The sequence below is a fragment of the Euleptes europaea genome, chromosome 12 (assembly GCF_029931775.1).
Source record: "Euleptes europaea isolate rEulEur1 chromosome 12, rEulEur1.hap1, whole genome shotgun sequence".
Taxonomy (NCBI): Eukaryota; Metazoa; Chordata; class Lepidosauria; order Squamata; family Sphaerodactylidae; genus Euleptes; species Euleptes europaea.
In genome coordinates, this window is record NC_079323.1 from 19,747,551 (window position 1) to 19,768,309 (window position 20,759).

Genomic DNA, 20,759 nt, shown 5'->3' on the forward strand with positions numbered 1-20,759 from the left:
GGCTTCCGGTGACCCTATGAATCAAAGTCCTCCAAAATGTCCTATCTTTGACCGCTTTGCTCAGATCATGCAAATTGAGGGCTGTGGCTTCCTTTATTGAGTCAATCCATCTGTATCTAGGCAGGCCCAAGTACATCTACCCTTGTAACTGCATAATGCAAGTAAGAGAACTGCTGTTTGTAGAGCTTTAACTCCATCCCATTAGGGTCATGAGATGTATGTGCGTTAAGCGCCGTCAAGTAGCTTCCAACTGATGGCGACCTTATGAATTAATGTCCTCCAAAAAGTCCTATGGCTAACAGCCTTGCTCAGGTCTAGTAAACTGAGAGCCGTGGCTTCCGTGATTGAGTTGATCCATCTCTTGCTGGACCTTCCTCTTTTCCTGCTTCCTTCAACTTTTCCTAGCGTTATTGTCTTTTCCAGTGACTCTGGTCTTCTCATAATGTGACCAAAGTATAGTAGCCTCAGTTTAGTCATTTTAGCTTCTAGGGACAGTCCAGGATTGATTTGATCTAGAACTCACTGGTTTGTCTTTCTGGCAGTCCACGATATCTGTAAAACTCTCCTCCAACACCACATTTCAAATGAATCAACTTTCTTCCTCTCAGCTTTCTTCATTGTCCAACTTTCACACCCATACATAATCATAGGGAAGACTATGGCATTAATCAACTTGATTTTGGTTGTCTTACACATCCTTACATTTAAGAATCTTTTCTAGCTCTTTCATGGCTGCCCTTCCCAGCCTCAGTCCCCACTGACTACAATTTCCAGTGGCAGGGGTGAATGAGCAAAGAGGCAGAGAGGCTTTTAAACCTTCTCCTCATAATGTCCCCCCCCCAAAAAAAAATTCAAGACTTGCTTTTATAGTATGTTACCTCTGCTAGGAAAAAATATGAGTACCCATCTTTTTTCTCCCCTTGGGTGTAAAAGCAGTTTGGAGGGGGTAATTTTCAAGAGGGGGGGATAACATGGGGGAAAGGTTACAAAGCCCCTGTCTGCACCCTTCCACTGGAAATCTCATCAAAGTAGCTGTTACCTATAAAAGAAAAAAAAGTCTTTTAAAACAATCACCAAACAAGTGGTTTCACCCATACTGTCAAATCTGTCCATGAGTTTCAGGTCAGCTGATTTACTTTCACCACCTAACTTAACTGTGAAAAGTCTAAGAGAAAATTTCTTGAGAGACCAAAAAATGCTCTTCAACCATTTACTGCATGTTGCAATTATTGTTAAAGCTGTGCCAAAACTGGTTTGTTTAGTTCCAACTTTTGGGGCTAGTATAATGATTTCAAAGGTACAGAAAATTCCCTGGAAAAAAATCTTAATTAATAGAATAGCACTACCATTGTTTCCCCTATCTGATCTCCCTTAGAAACTGCTTTTTCGTGTCCTGGAATCAGTCACATGGCTAATCCTAGCCAATTGGTGATCATTACATTTCTATTCTGTCTCTTTTCCAAGGAGCTCAGGAGTAGTGAATAATAGTGAATTAGGAGTGGAAGAACTCCAGGCATAGTGCACGCGGCACAAAGTAGAATCAAGGTCTGGCTGAGGTGCAGAAGTCCAACTGAGCAGTCCCCAGAACAATGGCCAGAACTGAGAGGTAGGTTTAGGTTCACAGTCTGAGAGTCAAAAGTACAAATGAACAGGTACCAGAATCAAGTTCCAGGAGGTTGAGACAAATCCCTGTAGGTAACCAGCTTGACCACACTTGGGAATCAGCTTGGGAATCTATAAGGCCTGAGACCATGTGATTGGGTCCTTGGATTATGTGCTGATCCCTGACCAGGAGAGAAACTGCAGCCCAGAAGAACAGGAACAAGACTAGGGGGACCAGGTCTTCTGCTAGAGTGGGAGACCTCCTGCCCCGGTCCTAGAGTTGCCAGGTCCCTCTTTGCTACCAGCAGGAAGTTTTTGGGGCGAAGCCTGAGGAGGGTGGGGTTTGGGGAGGGGAGGGACTTAAATGTCATAGAGTCCAATTGCCAAAGTGGCCATTTTCTCCAGGTGAACTGATCTCTATCATCTGGAGATCAGTTGTAATAGCAGGAAATCTCCAGCTAGTACCTGGAGGTTGGCAACCCTACCCAGTCCCCTGCTGCTGTCTGATATAGTAGAGGGAGATACTGGGCCAAAAAGGTGACATTGTGTGGTGATGCCATGACATCACTTCCAGTTACACAACCAGAAATGATGCTGTGGTGTTGCAGGGATGATCTAATAACACCCCCCCCCCACCCAAGAAAACCCTCTAAGATAAAACCATAGTTTTTTTTTGGGAATTCATAGCGTATCCCTAGTGATATGTGATATCACTTCTAGTTATGTGACTGGAAGTAACATCATAGCATCATGTGACAGATTCAAAGCTGATAAAAGGAAGTATTTCTTCACACAATGCATAGTTAAATTGTGGAATTTCCTGCCCCAGGCTGCCAACTTGGAAGGCTTTAAGAGGGGAGTGAATATGTTCATGGAGGAGAGGGCTATGGCTACTAGTAAAAATGGCTACTAGTCATGATGCATACACATTCTCTCTAGTATCCGAGGAGCATACCTATTATATTAGGCGCTGTGGAACACAGGCAGGTTGCTGTTGCAGTTGTCTTGTATGTGGGCTTCCTAGAGGCACTTGGTTAACCACTGTGTGAACAGACTGCTGGACATGATTTGCCTTGGTGATTTTCTAGCTTTTCTTATGTTCTTATGGCATCACATGATGCCACTTGATGCCCAGCCCTGCCTCTAGAAGTGCTCAGAGGTTGCCTTTGGCTGTTAACCCTGAACAAGAACAAGCCACTTTCCTTCTTATTTGCGAAGGGGCTAAGAACAAGGCCAAAGTTGGGGGGCGGAGGGGCTAAGAACAAGGCCAAAGTTGGGGGGCGGGTAGCATATCTATTGCCTCCACTTTGCTATCATACTGTTGCAACAGACTTTATTGCTTCACACACCCTTGGAACTACAACCTACAAACACAGAACTAGGACTAAATGAGGCCTCTCCCATATAGGCCTTGATGGGAGAAACAGAGACTAGCTTGTGAAGGCTCACTTAAAGGCTTACACATAGATACATCACAGAGTACGCCCTAGTTAGTACTTGGAGACCACTAAGGAAGTCCAGGGTTGTTACATAGAGGCAGGCAATGGCTAACCACCTCTGAATGTATCTTGCCTTGAAAACTCTATGGGGTTACCATAAGTCGGCTGCAACTTGACAGCACTTTCTACCACCAGGTTGCCATCCTTCAGTTGGAGCCTGGTGTTACCACACCCCTACAAACATGTGAACATCAATTCAGATTAACACGGGGAATTAGCTTGCGTGTTTGTGGAGGGCACTACAGACTGGGATCTTTTACCTAAAGAGGTGGCTGTGAGTAGCAAGTCTTTAGTAGGAAAAGGAGGACAGATATCTGATTTAAAAGGAAAACAAAGTTTATTGAGGGATTTAGTACAATAGTGTGTGTGTGGGGGGGACTTGTCCTTCACAAAGACTAGCAGTACTAAACCAAAGCACAAACACTTTCCTTATCCTAATTACAAATATTAAGCAGAGCTCCTCCAATCTGGAGCAGGAATTAATCTTTGAGCTAAAGGTATAGAATATGGGGAATAGTCATTTGGAAAATAGGGGGAGAGAGATCAGAGGGAGAGCAAAGATTACCTGTCCTATTGATAGGGGACACAACATATTAGATTTTGAATAAATCCTTTTCTATGCTAGATTTTGTATTAACCCATGCCATGATTACACTCTGCCCTACTGGGAAGGAATGTTGTGGGAAAGGAATGCTGACAGGGAAGGCTCCTTGAGAAAATGCCAAAGGGAGCTTGTATAAAGAACAGTATATTATGCATAAGATAGAGAACTTGAGGCACCAACAGAGATATCTGATGTTCTTTATTTATAGAACGTCCCAAGGCTACTACAGTGGGTATCCGAAGGGTATGTTAATGGATGAATGTCCTGAAATAATGATGACAATCTGACATCTATGCATACCAGTACAACACGTATTTCAAAGAGACCCCAACAGTCAATGCATTCCCAGACCACATTCCAATATATCGATTATACTAACTCATGAACACATGAAGTTGCCTTATACTGAATCAGACCCTTGGTCCATCCAAGTCAGTACTGTCTACTCAGACCAGCAGCAGCTCTCCAGGGCCTCAGGCAGGGGTCTATTCACATCACCTATTTGCCTAGTCCCTTTAACTGGAGATGCTGGGGACTGAACCTGGGATGCCAAGTAGATGCTCTGCCACTGAGCCACAGCCCCTCCCCTACAGAAAAGCAGGACAGCCATTTTATTATAATATTAAGCAACTGCTGTATGTACTATTTACCAGATTCCTTCATCCATTATCTTGCAGCTTTATGGCTGCCTTTTAGATGAGTTTAGCAAAAGCCTTTCTTTCTTTAGTTCATTTTTCTCATTAACCCTTTGGTCAAGCCTACAAGTTCCTCTGGAGGAAATGGCAGCTTTTGAGGATGCACTCTCTGGAATCACATCCCCGCTGAGCTCTCCCCCCACCCCCAAACTCTACGCTCTCCAAGCTCTGTCCCCACATCTCCAGGAATTTCCCAAGCTGGAGCTGGTAACCGTAGGCATTTGAACCCAGATCTCTCACATCTCACAGTCTAAATGCCAACATTGGTTTGCTTCACATAAGAAAATATATTTAGGACCATCAGAGGGTTGTTTCTCATCTCTCTTTAATATGCTATAATGCCTGCACTTCCACAGCCACATGTGTAATGACTCCTAAGAAATCAGAAAACGGTTCAGAAAAACCAGCTTCACTTTTATTTAAAAACATTTCAGGTTTCCATATCTACATTAAGTAGACGGGAAGAGGCGAGAAAATAAATGCCCATTTTCCCCAGCCAGATTATCAAAATTCAAAAATAAGCCCCCATGCAGAGTTTTGAGAATTCAGATGGGGGAAATGTGCATCTAGAGAGCGGCAAATCCAAGGCAAAACCTCCCATGCATACAGTGACCATTTATGCATGGGAGGTTTTGCCTTGGATTTGCCTCTCTAGATCACTGGTTCCCAACCAGGGGTCCGCGAGAACTAAATTAAGGCCCGCGAAACAAAGTTATAAACCCATAATAAATTAATATTTTCAATTAAAAGTTCTCTATTATAATATATATATATTCAAATATTATTCTAAGTTTAATGTTTAACTAACAGTTATGATTAAAGTTTATTTTCAAATTCTCGGAATTTTTATTTTGAACCTTGGGGTCCCTGCACCGAACAAAAAAGTCCTAGTGGTCCCTGGTCAAAAAAAGGTTGGGAACCACTGCTCTAGATGCACATTTCCCCCATCTGAATTCTCAAAACTCTGCATGGGAGCTTTTTTTTTCTTTTAGTTTTGAGAATTTGGTTGGGCAAAATGTGCATCTTGAGAGCGGCAAATCCCAGGCAAAACCTCCCGTGCGTTTTTGCCCAAAACTGGCCCGAGAAGAAAGGCAGCTAAGCGCGGGATCCTGTTCCTCGCGGAATCACCCCTCAAAGCAACCGCTACGCCCGTTGCGCATTCTTCATAGCATACAGTTTCTCTTACGCCGTTTGCGTGAGCGGTTGAAGCTAGAAAAAGAGTGGACTCTTTAAACACTTCCGGCCTAAAATGGAACTGATTCTCCCCTCGCACTTCCATTGCATGACGCGTAAGAGTCCCATCGCAGAGACGGCAAGGCCTACAATACAGCGTGTGTGTGTTCAGTGCCGTCAAGTCGCTTCCGACTCATGGCGACCCTATGAATGAAAGTCCTCCAAAATGTCCTGTCTTTGACAGCCCTGCTCAGATCTTGCAAACTGAAGGCCGTGGCTTCCTTGATTGAGTCCGCCCATCTCTTGTTGGGTCTCCCTCTTTTCCTGCTGCCCTCCACTTTTCCCAGCACGACTGCCTTTTCCAGCGACTCCTGTCGTCTCACGACACTACAATACAGCGTAGTCAACGTTTAACCGGAAGTTGCAGCCGCCCGCCGGGCCAAAAATCCCTCCCTCTATGAGCTCGGAACAGAACCCTCGCTACGCACGCTGCGTGCCTCCTCCCCAGCGAGCGTGGCTGTGAGGGAAGGCGGCGCTCCCGTAACGGGGCTCCGAGAATCGCCTCTGCCTGGACCTGTTGTGTAAGCCCGGCGGACTTTGCGCTGCGGTCGGCTCCGGAGTCGCCGTCGCCGTCCTTGAGCCGCCATGGCCGCCTCCGGCGCTGTGAGCCGTCTCCTCCGGGCCGCGGCCGCCTCCTGCCGCCGGCTTCCCCCTCCTCCCCGCGGCGTCGCCCGTCTACGATGTCCAGGCCGGTTTTTGCATGCTTCAGCCCCGGCTCGGCTCAGGTAAGGAAGGAGAGCCCCCAAACAGCCGGGGTGGGGGTGGGGGTAAGGGTGGCTGGGCTGGCCAGGATCCCTTCCCGTCCCTTCGGCCTGAGAGACACCGGGGCCGAGACCTTTTCCGTGGTGGTTGAAAAAGCCGTTCAAGAAGAAGGGTTAAAGTGTTGGAGGGTGCTGAAATGATGGCAGAAAGGGGAGGTGCGGGGGAATAATAATGAGTTTTTAATTCAATGCAAAGAATTTATAGATCTGTCCTTTTCTTGGAAGCTATTATGTAACCTATTAGCATTTTTTTAAAAAAATAATTTTAATTGATAATGTTGGTGATTAGGTTATATGTGACCATGGGTATATAATGGATATTGGGAATAAATAGAAAATTATAAATAATTATATATTAGTCTAGTAAGAATAGATAATTTTCGATATAAAGGAGTGACTAGATTATGAATAGGTTAGAGGAAGCTGGGAGGGGGGGAAGTCCACACTATTAGATGTATTTAAAAATGAAGGTATACGTTAAGCTATATATTGCTATTTACTAACATATGGAAAGATAAGCTTTATGAAATACCAAATAAGATGGATTGTGTTAAAGTGTTGGAGGGTGCTGAAATGATGGCAGAAAGGGGAGGTGCGGGGGAATAATAATGAGTTTTTAATTCAATGTAAAGAATTTATAGATCTATCCTTCTCTTGGAAGCTATTATGTAACCTACTAGCATTTTAAAAAATTAATTTTAATTGATAATATTGGTGATTAGGTTATATATGACCATGGGTATATAATGGATACTGGGAATAAATAGAAAATTAGAAATAATTATATATTAGTCTAGTAAGAATAGATAATTTTCGATATAAAGGAGTGACTAGATTATGAATAGGTTAGAGGAAGCTGGGGGGGGGGGGGAAGTCCAAACTATTAGATGTATTTAAAAATGAAGGTGTACGTTAAGCTATATATTGCTATTTACTAACATATGGAAAGATAAGCTTTATGAAATACCGAATAAGATGGATTGTGTTATTATGAAAAAAACAATAAAAAGTAATTAAAAAAGAGAGCAAGAGAGAGACCTTTTCCGTGGTGGCGCCCCGATAATGGGTCTTTCCCCTCCTGACTACCATTCTTCTGATGCCATGTTTACTGAGCTTTATTGAAAATGGTTTGTTTGTTTTTGTAGATTTCTGACATGGTTTTTGTGGTTTTGCTTTTAAGTGTCTAAAAGTTTAGCATAGTTCGCCTGCTGTTGCTGCTGCTTAAAAATTAATAAACTTAAACGTTTACTGAGCTTTATTGACAATATTTTTTGTAGATCAGGGGTGGGGAACCTTTTTCTTGCCAAGGGCCATTTGGGTATTTATAACATCATTCGGGGGCCATACCAGGCGTAGCTCTCCCGGCGGAGGGGGGGGGTAGAAGCTAGGGTTGCCAGGTCTCCAGCCACCACCTGGAGATTGGCAACCCTAGCAGAGGCTATGCAGAGTAGGGAGGGAAGGAAGAAGGAAGGAAAGAAAAAGAAGGAAAGAAAGAAAAGAAGGAAGGAAAGAAAGGGAGGCTTCCCCTCCCCAACACCCCCCTCATGGGGCTCTCTCTCTCTCTCCCCCCCCCCCGGGCCACCCAGCAGCCCAGGATCATGCACTCACACTCACCCACGCGATAGGGGGAAGCACCCCCTTCCCCCGCACAGGGATCTCACACACACACAAACGCAAGCATGCCGGCCGGGAAGAACGGAGCACAAGGAGGGCTGGGCGGGGACCCTCCAGCGGTGGCATGACTAGCACACAGGCCAGGGGGAATGGAGCGCGGGGACCCTCCAGCTGTGGCACGACTAGCGCGGGGGGCAGGAAGAACGAAGCATGGGGGGTTGGGCGGGAACCCTCTGGTGGTGGCGCAGCAAGCGCGGGGGCAGGAAGAACGGAGCACGGGGAGACCCTCTGGCGGCAGCGCGGCAAGCGTGGGAGCTGGGAAGAACAGAGCACGGGGAGGGCTCGGCGGGGACCCTCCAGCGGTGGCACGACTAGCATGCGGGCCAGGGGGAATGGAGCACGGGGAGGGTTGGGCGTGGCAAGCACACAGGGGGAGGGGGAAAGAATGGAGACGGGAGCTTTGGCCACCCAGGGAACTTTCAGCCGCGGTGCGGCAAGCACACAGGGGGCGGGGGGGGGAGAGAAGGAGGCAGGAGCTTCGGCCACCCCAGCAGCTTCAGGCCGTGGTATGGGGTTGCGGCTGGGGGAGCGCCCGGCCGCTCGGGTCACAAACAAGCTAGGAGGGGGAGGAAGGTTCAACTCACCTGGAAAAAGCTGGCAGAAAAGGGGAGGGGTGCTGAGAGAGCCGGCCAGACGCACGTGTTCTCTTTCACGAGGAACCGAAAGCAAGGAAAAGGAAGCCGGGAGACTTAGGGGAAACGCCCCCACAATAATCCAATCCGCCTTCAGTTTTTTGTGCATGCGCTCCCGCTTCCCAGTGAAGCCTGAAATGCCGAGAGGAGGGCCTGGCTAGTGATAGCTAGCTCCGTGGAGCTCCTGGCCTCGGCAGGTGGGCTGTGGAGCTCCCAACCTCGGCAGGCGGGCCGGGGGCCGGACAAAATGATCTCGTGGGCCGGATCCGGGCCGGGGGCCGGAGGTTCCCCACCCCTGTTGTAGATTGTTGACCTGGTTTTGCTTTTAAGCGTCTAAAAGTTTAGAATAGTTCACCTGCTTGTTGCTGCTGCTTAAAAATTAATAAACATAGACGTTTACTGAGCCTTATTGAAATATTTTTTTGTAGATTTTTGACCTGGTTTTGCTTTTAAGTGTCTAAAAGTTTAGCATAGTTCGCCTGCTGTTGCTGCTGCTTAAAAATAAACATAGGCATGTGATCATGGAGCAAAATTCAATTTTTAAAATTGGGTGGATTCGGATCTGGCCAATGGCAGTCCTAGTGACGGTACCTGTAAACTGCCTAGTTTGCACAGGACGTTTGACCATGTTTGGGAAGGAAGGGTCATGGCTTAGTGGTAGAGCCTCTGCTTGGCATGCAGACGGTCCCAGGTTCAATCCCCGGCATCTCCAGTTAAAGGGACTAGGCAAGTAGGTGATCTGAAAGTCCTCTGCTTCAGACCCTGGAGAGCCGCTGCCGGTTTGAGTAGACAGTACTGACTTGGATGGACCAAGGGTCTGATTCATTATAAGGCAGCTTCATGTGTGTTCATGACATATGGGTGCTGAGGACAATCAGAAGATACAGTCGTTATTGTGGTTGCATCAGCACTTTTTATTAAGCTGTGAGCTGGCACATTCTTGCGAGTTGCCATGCTGTGCTTTGTTATCTGAAAATGGGTTAGATGGTAGCTGCAGCCAGGATGGGGGCAAAGGCCCTGCTGTCAGAAACACAGCATTGACCTAAATCGAAACTTGGGCTAAGTAGATATGGCAGTATCTGTGGGAAAAGAGCAATTTTGTCTTGGAAGAATAGAAGGGTGACCCCTTGATCCTTTGAGCTGCTTTTTGGCACCGGCTGAAGGGTCTCTTGGCAAGGGCACAACTTGCCCAGTTATAACTGCTTAGGTTCCAGATGCAGTCTGACAACAGCTGTCGTTTCTGCTGGGGGAATACTCTGTCCCAAGCTTTGAGCTGTGCCAAGGGAGGGAATACTGAGAAAAGGTAAAGGGCGGCCTATGATGTAATGTTGAGGATCGTTTGCAAAGCCCTGGTTTCTCAGCAAGGGTGTTGCATCTTGATTACATCTCTTCATTGCTGCAACTATTAAGGATCAGGCTCTCTGGCTATTAATTAAGCCTTTGGAATTCTCAGCATGTTTTATCATCTGGTATGAAATACCAATAGCACACATCTCGTTGGATCCCCCTTGTTGTGAGAACGGCAGCCTAGAAACTTTTGCGAATAATCTCTGGCAGGTACAGGCTGGTATTTATCTGAAAAGTGATAGTGGATGTATTGCGTATCCTCTCTGTTGTAATACCAATTATGCAATTTATCCATGTGCTGTTTAAAAAATCCCAAGCAGCCAAACGGTTACGTATTGTGTAAGTTTCTAAACAGCACCTTTATTTTAAAAGTCCCGCTTGTGGATGAGAAATAAAGGCCAATCGTACGTGGTGGTCATGCAAGAAAGCAAGAAAATACTGGATAGAGATCCATGATGAAATGCAAAAGATTTTAAAAATTTAGTTTGTGATGTACCCTAAAAGTATGTTATTAAATATATTACCAAGTAATATGCTGAAAATATATAATGAATTATTCAAATATATGGCAACAGCTGCAAGAATAATATTTGCAGCAAAGTGGAAAGCAGACAAATGCTCAACTCTGAAAAAATGGAAAAACAAATTGGCAGAATATGGTGTAATGGCAAGTCTAAAATCCTATATAGATAGTAGACCGAGATTGGAATTTCAGGAAAAATGGAATGTCTTTTATACTTATATGGCTGGAGACTCAGATGAGAATTAAAGCAAAAAGGGAAAGTTTTTAGAAGGAAATGTTTTAAAAGCAGCTTTTTTGATAAGCAAATGTAGATGAAAATAAGATTAGGAGTTATTGTGAAAGCATTGTAATGAAACCTAGTATAGAAACTAATTATTAGAAATGTGAGTAATAAGTTCTATATATGATTAAATTTACTAATTGTTACCTGTGTGTTGTAAAAATATTTTAAAAATTTAATAATTAAAAAAAAGAAGGCCAGTTAGTGGCCAATTTGGACATCACAACGAATTTTGGCTAATTTGAATACTTCCAAAGCCAGGAAGCTGTCAGTCTGGTCTCCGCTGTTGGGAGGGACCGAGGGCAAGAATTTCAGGCTTGTCCGTGTAACAACCAGTTTGTTGCTTGTTTGTGATGTCTGAACGCAGCCATTATTTATTGTTGCAGCTTCTCAGATTTTGTGGCAACAGCACCCTCTTCCAGTTTATCTGATTCTATTCCATGTTGACATTGGATGCCTCCATTCTCGGCCTACTCCTTTCTGCATAGAGAATGAACTAGGGGGATCCTTAAGTATATCTGAAGCGGAGAAGTCACTGCCCTTGCAAGATAAAACCATCTAGAAAGCTTGTTTTTTCTTGTAGGGACAGGAAGAGCCTATGGTCAAATAAACAGATCTCCTTCGTTCAGCTGTTCATTTTTTTCCAGCAGGGAAGGAATTCATGAGGTCAGGTCCGATCTCACAGTAGGTGGAATTCCAGGTGGACGATGTTACAAACAAGCAGGTCCTCTGGGTGTGATTTATAGTGACAGTGCAGTGTAATTAGTAACTACTGTTCTAAACTTGGTAGGGATTCAGCAAGTTAAGAGCTAGCATGGTGTAGTGGTTAAGAGCGGTGGTTTGGAGCGGTGGACTCTGATCTGGGGAACCGGGTTTGATACCCCACTCCTTCCCATGAGCTGTGGAGGCTAATCTGGTGAACTGGCTTTGTTTCCCCACTCCTACACACGAAGCCAGCTGGGTGACCTTGGGCTACTCACAGCTCTCAGCCCCGCCCACCTCACAGGGTGTCTGTTGTGGGGAGGGGAAGGGAAGGGGATTGTAAGCCGGTTTGAGTCTCGCTTAAGTGGCAGAGAAACTCTTCTTCTTCTAACTAACCATCAAAAGAGCACACACTTGACTGAATTTTGTGGAGGTCAATCTTTCATCGCTGACTGTGCCCCAAAGATAGATCACGATGGGTAGCCATGTTAGTCTGTCTGTAGCAGAAGAAAAGAGCAAGAGTCCAGTAGCACCTTAAAGACTAACAAAATTTCTGGCAGAGTACGAGCTTTCGTGAGCCACAGCTCACTTCTTCAGACTTGTGCCCCAAAGAGCAAATCATTATTCATGAGAGCATCTTGTAGCTGTCCTTGGGGGTGGGGGGTGGGCAGAGGTGTGACAGGTCCTTTCTACCAACTGAGGGGACCCACACAGCCTGTTATGATTTTTAGGGAACCAGGTTTGTTTTAAACTGTAAACCTTCCCTTCAGTTACCAGACGTTCTTAGGGCAGCAAATGTAAAGGCTTTGGGTTCACTGATGTGAGGTACATTTTGTGATGCAGTAGAGGTTGCATGTAAAGAACAAAGGAGATTTATTTATTTGCAGGTTGGTTTTTAAAGAATGGATCAGTGGCACAGGTCTCCAGACAGTCAAAGGAGAGGCCTGGCTGGCTGAGGCACATATATTTCAGCTAGTTGTGGTTTCAGACTGTGGTTTGAATGCTCTTGAATGCCTGCAGGTACAAACAGGCTTTCACTTGACTCTCTGTCAGGTCGGATCCTTCAACAACCCCACAGGGTTTCGTCCACACCAGCCTGCGCTTTCCCAAGAGCCAGACTAAACGGTACCAGGTCTGCTCATCACCAGAGACAGGCCTAACAACCGGGTGCTCCGTCCTCTCTCAGAGGTAGTGTGACCCCACTCTGCCATTCTGTCGGCCAGGGCTACCCTTCAAACTGCTTTCTTGCTGTGGCAGACCCAAACCAGGACTGCCCTCTCCTTGGCAGGCGGCCGCCGTGCTTCCCTCCAGCATCCCGTCCCCCTCTCTGAAAGGCGATTGGATTCTGGAGCAGCTTTCCCATAGGCCCACTGATGCAACAGTGGAGGGGCTGTTTTTCCCTTCATGGGTAGGGTACGGCCTCCTGCCCGTCCTAAAAAGATCAAGGGGGTTTCTGAAAAGAACTGGGAGGAGCTTGCCCTCTGCCCTTATGAGGGTTTTGTGGACTTCCTGAAGTATCCTCATACACCCCCAAATCTCCCCAGTCCTGAGTTTGTGCAACTCTGTACTAATATAGTCTTGTTCCTGACAAGTTAGTTTTCTGTGTGTAAGGAGCATTTGACATGGGCGAACAAGAAAAAGATGTAGAAAAACTTGCTGTCAAGGTTTTTTTAAAACTAAACTGCTACAGATGTTTACTGCTACAGTAGAGGGTGAAGATCCATATTTATTAGATGAATTTTCAGTGCCTCGTCTGGTGTTCAGCAATGCTGTCCACCAAGTATTAAAAATTTTTGTTGTCAAGTTATTTCCCGAAAAGTTTGCCCCTTACATTGCTGTAGACAAGGAAAAATACTGTGGATTTTTTCTCCCCCCAGCTCAGAAGATAAAGTTACCGTCCACTTTATAACTCGTGATGGAGATAAACTAACAGCCCAGGGAAAAGTTGGAGACTCACTTCTAGATGTTGTGGTTGATAACAATCTAGACATAGATGGATTTGGTAAGTAGCAAGTGCTTAATTTCCAGTAACTACAGAACATGATTTCATAAGGAAACAAACTTCAGGGTGTTTTAGCTTCAAAATAGCCAGTGGATCAATGCTTTTGATCTTTTTCCTACGTTTGCTTCTCCAACTCCACGTTCCATCTTCACCCTAAATCTAATTTCATTCATCTATCATACATCTCTCTAGACTCAAGCCTGATCATCCAGCACACCGCCTAATTTTTAATTATTATCCATATGGGTATAACTCTTGACATGCTACTTCCTGCTTATTTTCTTTCAGAATTTATTAGCCAGTTTTCAGAAATCTCAAGTATGTTTCAGTGAATGTAACCATCATGTAGGACAGTGGTTCCCAAAGTGGGCAGTACCAGCCCCTGGGGGGGATTACCTAGGGCAGGGGTCTCAAAACTGCGGCTCCAGAGCCGCATGCGGCTCTTTGGCCCGTTCAGTGCGGCTCTCCGAACTTGGTTCGGAGCCCCTGCTCTTGCAGCTGCTCGCGCCGGCAGCCGGGCTGTGGAGCCGGCGCGCCTGAGAGAGTGGGCGAGCGGGCTGTCTCTCCCCCCCCCATCGTGGAGAATGGCCGGGTCCCCCTTTCCCTTGCCCTCAATGGTTGGGAGGCTAAAGCCTCCCCTCCCCTCTAGCCGCGTGATTGCTGGGCAGGCGGCTTGGCGGTTCCTGCCCCCCCCCACCTATCAGCTGTTGGGCGGGGCGGGCTTCCTTTGGTAGACCTGGCCTCCGGCTGAGTCCCATTGGGAGGCCATGTCTACCCACTGGCTTTCTTGGCAGTAGACCTGGACTCCGAGGAGGGAAAAAAGTCCCCCTTCAGAGGCCAGGTCTACCAATTGGCTTCTATGGGCCTCCGGAGGCCAGGTCTACTGCCAAGAAAGCCAATGGGTAGACCTGGCCTCCCAATGGGATTCAGCTGGAGGCCAGGTTTACCAATAGGCTTTTATGGCGGTAGACCAGGCCTCCAGACGAGGACTCCGGACGGGGAGGAGGAAAATGGCAGGGACTTACAATTTTTTATCAATAAATAAGATCACTATTAAGTATGATATCACGTTTTATTCAGTGTACCTATAGTTTAATCAAGACTTAAAACTTTAATTAAAGTTTATTAAGTTAATAAACAGTGTACCTACCTATATAGTTTAAGTTTAAGAAATCTGGCTCTCAAAAGAAATCTCAATCGTTGTACTGTTGATATTTGGCTCTTTTGACCAATGAGTTTGCCGACCCCTGACCTAGGGGGGCACTAAGAGGCAAGAGGGCAGCAGGGGGGTGCTAGAGGTGGGCCCCATCAACTGTGTTGTTCACTAATTTACAATAGATCAAGCTATGGCACCACGCTGGCAAATTTGGTGGAAACTATTGGAATTCTTCCAGACTTTGAAGAGCTGGTACCACTGGATCAAGTTCATCAGTTTTGCTGAATAAATTTCAACTAAAAATATTTAATTTGATTTTGAATAGATGTGCAATTTATTGTTACTGTTTTGAAATTTTATTGTTATCTTTAGTGAGTCATGCAAACCCCTATTTTGAATAATGCTTTTTATAGGATAGGGTAGGGGGCGCTGGGGTTGAGTTTGTGCAACCGAGGGGCAATGGCCCGAAAAGTGGGAACCACTGAATTGTAGAACTATTAAAACAAACTTGAGCCACGAAGAATGGCTTAAATAAATAAATTAAAAGCCACAATAGTTGGGCTAAAAGATGAATTCAAGTTTTCAGATGAGAGTGATGCCCTAAACACAAGCATGGTGGAAAACTTCAGTCAGCAACTCTCCTAAAACGGTCATGTCACAGCAAGTTATTCTAACCCTCTGGGGCTACTATACATGGGGAGCCTTCCTGTGAGAAGGGACCTTAAGCAGGACCACCTTAGTTATTTGTGTGCACCACCAGGTTGGGGGAAGCCTGTACGGTATACTCTCTTAGAGCCAGTGTGGTGTAGTGGTCAAGAGCGGTGGGCTGGAGCGGTGGAGTCTGATCCTGAAAACCGGGTTTGATTCCCACTCTTCCACATGAGCTGCGGAGGCTAATCCGGTGAACCGGGTTGGTTTCCCTATTCCTACGCACGAAGCCAGTTGGGTGACCTTGGGCTAGTCACAGCTCTCTTAGATCTCTCTCAGTCCCACCTAACTCACAGTATGTCTGTTGTGGGGAGGGGAAGGGAAAGGTAATTGTAAGCCGGTTTGATTCTCCCTTAAGTGGCAGAGAAAGTCGGCATATAAAAACTAACTCTTCTTCTTCTTCAATTTGGGCTTTAAAGAGCAATGTCAGCACCTTAAATCTACCTGGTCCAGGAATCTTTTGGAAGCCTGTAGAGTTTTACACACACCAGCTGCAAGTCTGGTTCTAGTACTCAACTTTCCAAATCATACTTAATATGCTAGCCAGATGACTGAAGCAAGATGAGTGAAACACCCTGATGGAAATTCACCTCTGACCATAGCAAACAGTTGCTGGTCATATCATTTTTAAAATTATTATTTTTTTGCCATCAAGTCGCACCTGACTTGTGGCAACCCCGTGAGGTTTTCAAGGCGAGAGGTTCGGAGGGGGTTTGCCATTGCCACCCTCCACGTCACAACACTAACATTCCTTGGCGGTCTTCCATCCAAATACTTGCCGTGGTCGACCTTGCTTAGCTTCTGAGATCTGGTGAGATCAGGCTAGCCTGAGCTATCCAAGGTCGGGGCAGTTGCATCATTAAATGACTGCAAATGAAGATCCTATCTCTGATTTTGTCACTAGGGGGCACTGTAGATACAGATAAACTTTCCAGTATATTTACTGCTTCATGTAATCCTTCTGGTCCATAACGTACTTTTTATTTCATTGCTGTGTTAGGCCTTTCTCCAAATTCAGATTTTTTTTGACTGGCCCATTTCATAATTTTTCGTCTGACGCATAAATCAGCCTTATCTAGTAACCCTTAGGCTATATAACCTATGTAATAACTCAAGAAAAGAAGTTTGGCGTTTTGTGGTTAATGGGCTAATCTGTGTTAGACTCAGGAATACCGTGGGAATGCACGGTATGTATGGACTACATATTTCCTCCTCATTTTAGTAGTTAAATATGCACTTAATGTTTTCCAAACGTTTTTCTGAACATGCACAGGTTGGGCGAAACGAGTGGATGTACGATTTGTGTTCTATTAACCTGTCCTGTTTCATATGTGTTGAAGGAGAGAGTTAGTGGCTCAGACCTAAGTTACATGCTTTGCATGCAGTAGGGCCTGGATTCGGTTCCTGGCATCTCCAGTTAAAGGATGAACACACAAAGCTGCCTTATGTTGAATCAGACTATTGGTCTATTAAGGTTCTCCGGGATCTCAGGTAGAGATCTTTCACATCACCTACTGCCCAATCCTTTTAACTGGAGATGCCAAGGACCGAATCAAGGCCTAATGCTTGCAAAGAATAGCAGGTTGGTGAGGAAAAATATTTTTCTTTGTGAGACTCTAGAGAACTACTGCCTCTTAGGATAGCTGATAGTGAGCTAGATGGACTAGGGATCTGACGGTATAAAGCAGTTTCATGTGTGGTTTTGTTCTTACAGCTTTGTGGTATAGGTAACCATAAAAACTGAAATATTAATATGGTGGCAATATATTAATGTGGTGGAAATATTAACTGAAATATTAACGTGGTGGAATTAAATGGAGAAGTCTAAAGTATGACCTAATTCTCATGTTAATTTTTAGGTGCATGTGAAGGAACGCTTGCTTGCTCTACGTGTCACTTAATCTTTGAAGAGGACGTGTATAAAAAACTAGATGCAATTACCGATGAGGAATTGGATATGCTGGACCTTGCCTATGGATTGACAGAAACGTAAGGTCAAAGAGAATTGCAGTTTCCTTCTGGAAGCTGCACGCTGTTTAGGCTGCACTAAATGTATGGAATCAGTTATATGCAAGTCATGACATTCTGAGTTTTGCTTCATAAGCAATCATTTCCCCCCCTCTGGATAAAGCTACTTTTCCGGTCTTTTTTAATATTGACTTCTGCCTAGAATGTCAGGTTTTTGTGTTCAAAGCATTTGGTTTGTCAGTCCTTACCCTTCTTTTTCAAACTTGTTTGGCTTCTTTTAAAACTGGAATGAATTGTCCGCATCAGTGAAAAAGATCTGTACAGGCCAAAGCATTTCCCCCCCCTCCCCAGGTCTTGTCATGTTCTTAGTGTGGATTCGTCAAGGAAACATTTTTGGCAGATTGTCACCCTTTCCTGCAGTCTTGCATTCACGTAACTTTTTTTAACAAGGCTTGAGCTGAGTCTTTGATGTCTTAAAAGCAATGCTTGAGCATTTATTGGTCATTCTCAGTAGAATGAGAACAGTAGAAATTAATATGGTTGTGCCAGCAGTTACCCCGTGCCTCCTTACTGAATCTCTAGGTGTGGTACAGGTGCTGAAGTAAAAAGGTAAAAGTAGTCCCCTGTGCAAGCACCGGGTCATTACTGACCCATGGGGAGACATCACATCCTGACGTTTACTAGTCAGGCTATGTTTTTTACTGGGTGGTTTGGCATTGCCTTCCCCAGCAATCTACACTTTACCCCCAGCAAGCTGGGTACTCATTTTACCGACCTTGGAAGTTTGGAAGGGTGAGTCAACCTTGAGCCGGCTACCTGAAACTGACTTCCGTCGGGATCAAACTTAGGTAGTGAGGAAGAAGAGTTGGTTTTTATATGCTGACATTCTCTACCACTTAAGGGAGACTCAAACTGGCTTACAATCACCTTCCCTTCCCCTCCCCACAGCAGACACACTGTGAGGTAGGTGGGGCCAAGAGAGCTCTAACAGAGCTGTAACTTGCCCAAGGTCACCCAGCTGGCTTCGTGTGTAGGAGTGGGGAAGCAAACCCAATTCACCAGATTAGCCTCCGCTGCTCATGTGGAGGAGTGGGAGAACCAAACCTGGTTCTCCAGATCAGACTCCACCTCTCCAAACCACTGCTCTTAAACACTACACCACGCTGAACAGAACTTTTGACTGCAGTACTGCAGCTTACCACTCGGTGCCACGGGGCTCTCTGGGCAGAAGTACTGAAACATTAATTGGGAAAGTTCCTGGTTCTAATCTCCCTTGAGCTCACTCAGTAGTCAGAAGCCAGCTACCTCCGTCAGTCCCTGTTCTGCAACGTGGAGGAAGACTCCTGTAACATTGGTTAGTGTTTTAAGGAGCACTACAAGGTGATAAACTGGATCCAGGCTTGCGCAAACGCAAGCAACAATAGCCATGCAGATTAGCTTTGGATTACACACATTAACAGATCACTTTAGGATACAATGGTTCCATATTAACATACCATACCCTCATTAGCACATTATCTTGATACTTACAGGACAATGATTAGCACATTACTTTTGCAGGACAATACTCAGCTCAAACCCAACCCCTTTCTGACTATATATTACTCTTCCTACACCCTTGACACTGAGAGGCACTGTCCTTCAGTGTTACTACTCTGAAGATGCCTGCCACAGTTGCTGGTGAAACGTCAGGAAAGAAAATTCCAAGACCACGGTTACACAGCCCGGATAACCTACAAGAACCAAGGAAGTCTCTTCCCCTTCCCACAGCACCCCCCTACGTACCCTGGCCTGAAGAGTCTTGTGTGAGGGTGGAGGACCCTCAGAGAAAAAATGCTGGTGGGCAGCTGTGAAGAGGGGAAGCTGGGCAAAATCACCTCCCCTTGCTGTAGGGTGGAATGGCCCAGTTTCCCCTCCTCGTTTCCAAATTGCTTGTGTAAGTCTGTCTCCAGGTCAGTGTTGAGAACATTGTGAAGCACTATATCAGGGGTGGGGAACGTCAGGCACGGGGGCCGTTTAAGGCCCGCGAAATCATTTGGTGTGGCCCTTCGTGGGTCCTGGCAGATCTCTAGCTCAGAAGGATCTAAGACTGGTGATCTGCTCCCTCCCGCGGGCAGGAATAGCCTCCTTTCAAGGCAGATGTGAGTTTGTTTTGCCAAGAAAAGGAATCTTTTTCCCCCCTTGCAGAAGAGTCGTTAGGGATGGAGCTGCTAGGACTGCCCAAGAAACTGTGTTCACCCTTTCCCACCCGGGCCATTGAGAAACGTATTGGTTGGCTAATTTTTAAGTTGATAATTTGGTATGGCCCACGAATGATGTTATAAATATCCAAATGGCCCTTGGGAGAAAAAAGGTTCCCCACCCCTGCACTATATAAATTTTGAGAGCCAGCGTGATGTAGTGGTTTAAGAGCGGTTGACTCTAATCTGGAGAAATGTGTTCAAATTCCTGTTCCTCCACATGAAGCCGGCTGGGTGATCAATGGTAAACCGAATGTCTGTTGCCTTGAAAACCCTGTGGGGTTGCCATAAGCTGTGACTTGACGGAACAGACACACATGAACACACATGAAGCTGCCTTATACGGAATCAGACCCTTGGTCCATCAAAGTCCGTATTGTCTGCTCAGACCGGCCGTGGCTCTCCAGGGTCTTAGGCAGGGGTCTTTCACATTACCGATCTGCCTAGTCCCTTTAAATGGAGATGCCGGGGATTGAACCTGGGGTCTTCTGCATGCCAAGCAGATGCTCTACCACTGAGCCACAGTCCCCTCCCCATATAAATGGTAACTGTTTATTTATCTGATGTTTACATAAGCATGCGTCTTAAACTTTTATTCCTTCCCTTCTTGTCTTTTTCCCTTTTTCCACGTTCACCTTTTTTGTCCTTTGAAATAGTAACTGTGATGAGCTAAATTCTCTCCCCCAACCTGACAGAAATCACTGCCACATCTTTGGAGTTTGTTAAAGTGTTATAAAAAAGCTTGGCTTCATCTCAAGATGGCTTTTCTTCTTCTTCTCCCCCTTCTCCTCTAGGTCTCGACTGGGTTGCCAGATCTGCTTGCAAAAATCTATGAACAATATGATTGTCCGAGTGCCAGAATCCTTTGCTGATGTCAGGCAATCCGTAGACGTTGGCAAGAACCCTTAAAAAATTCAGGATGTCTTTTTGCAAAACCGAATTATTTTTTATAACTTATTTCTATACGGTTAATGATAAGTAAAAACGTTCACAAATAGGCGGTAATTTTAAGACTGTCAGTATTAGATGGTCATGTTTAATTTCCTTTATCAAAGTCAGCCGTATGTTTTTGTGATTCTGAAATGAGCGAATACCTAGAAATGAACTGTGGAATGTTATACACAATGCAACGT

At 45.5% G+C, this 20,759-nt stretch overlaps 1 protein-coding gene across 1 annotated transcript; it reads left to right on the forward strand.

Annotated features, from left to right (window-relative positions):
* The first annotated feature begins 6,218 nt into the window (after positions 1–6,218).
* FDX1 (ferredoxin 1) lies at positions 6,219–20,536 on the forward strand. The gene is made up of 4 exons (XM_056858663.1): positions 6,219–6,358; positions 13,430–13,554; positions 17,278–17,407; positions 20,421–20,536. Exons 1-4 carry the CDS (start codon positions 6,219–6,221, stop codon positions 20,533–20,535), a joined length of 510 nt encoding a protein of 169 aa, XP_056714641.1. The 3' UTR covers position 20,536.
* Positions 20,537–20,759: the final 223 nt, after the last annotated feature.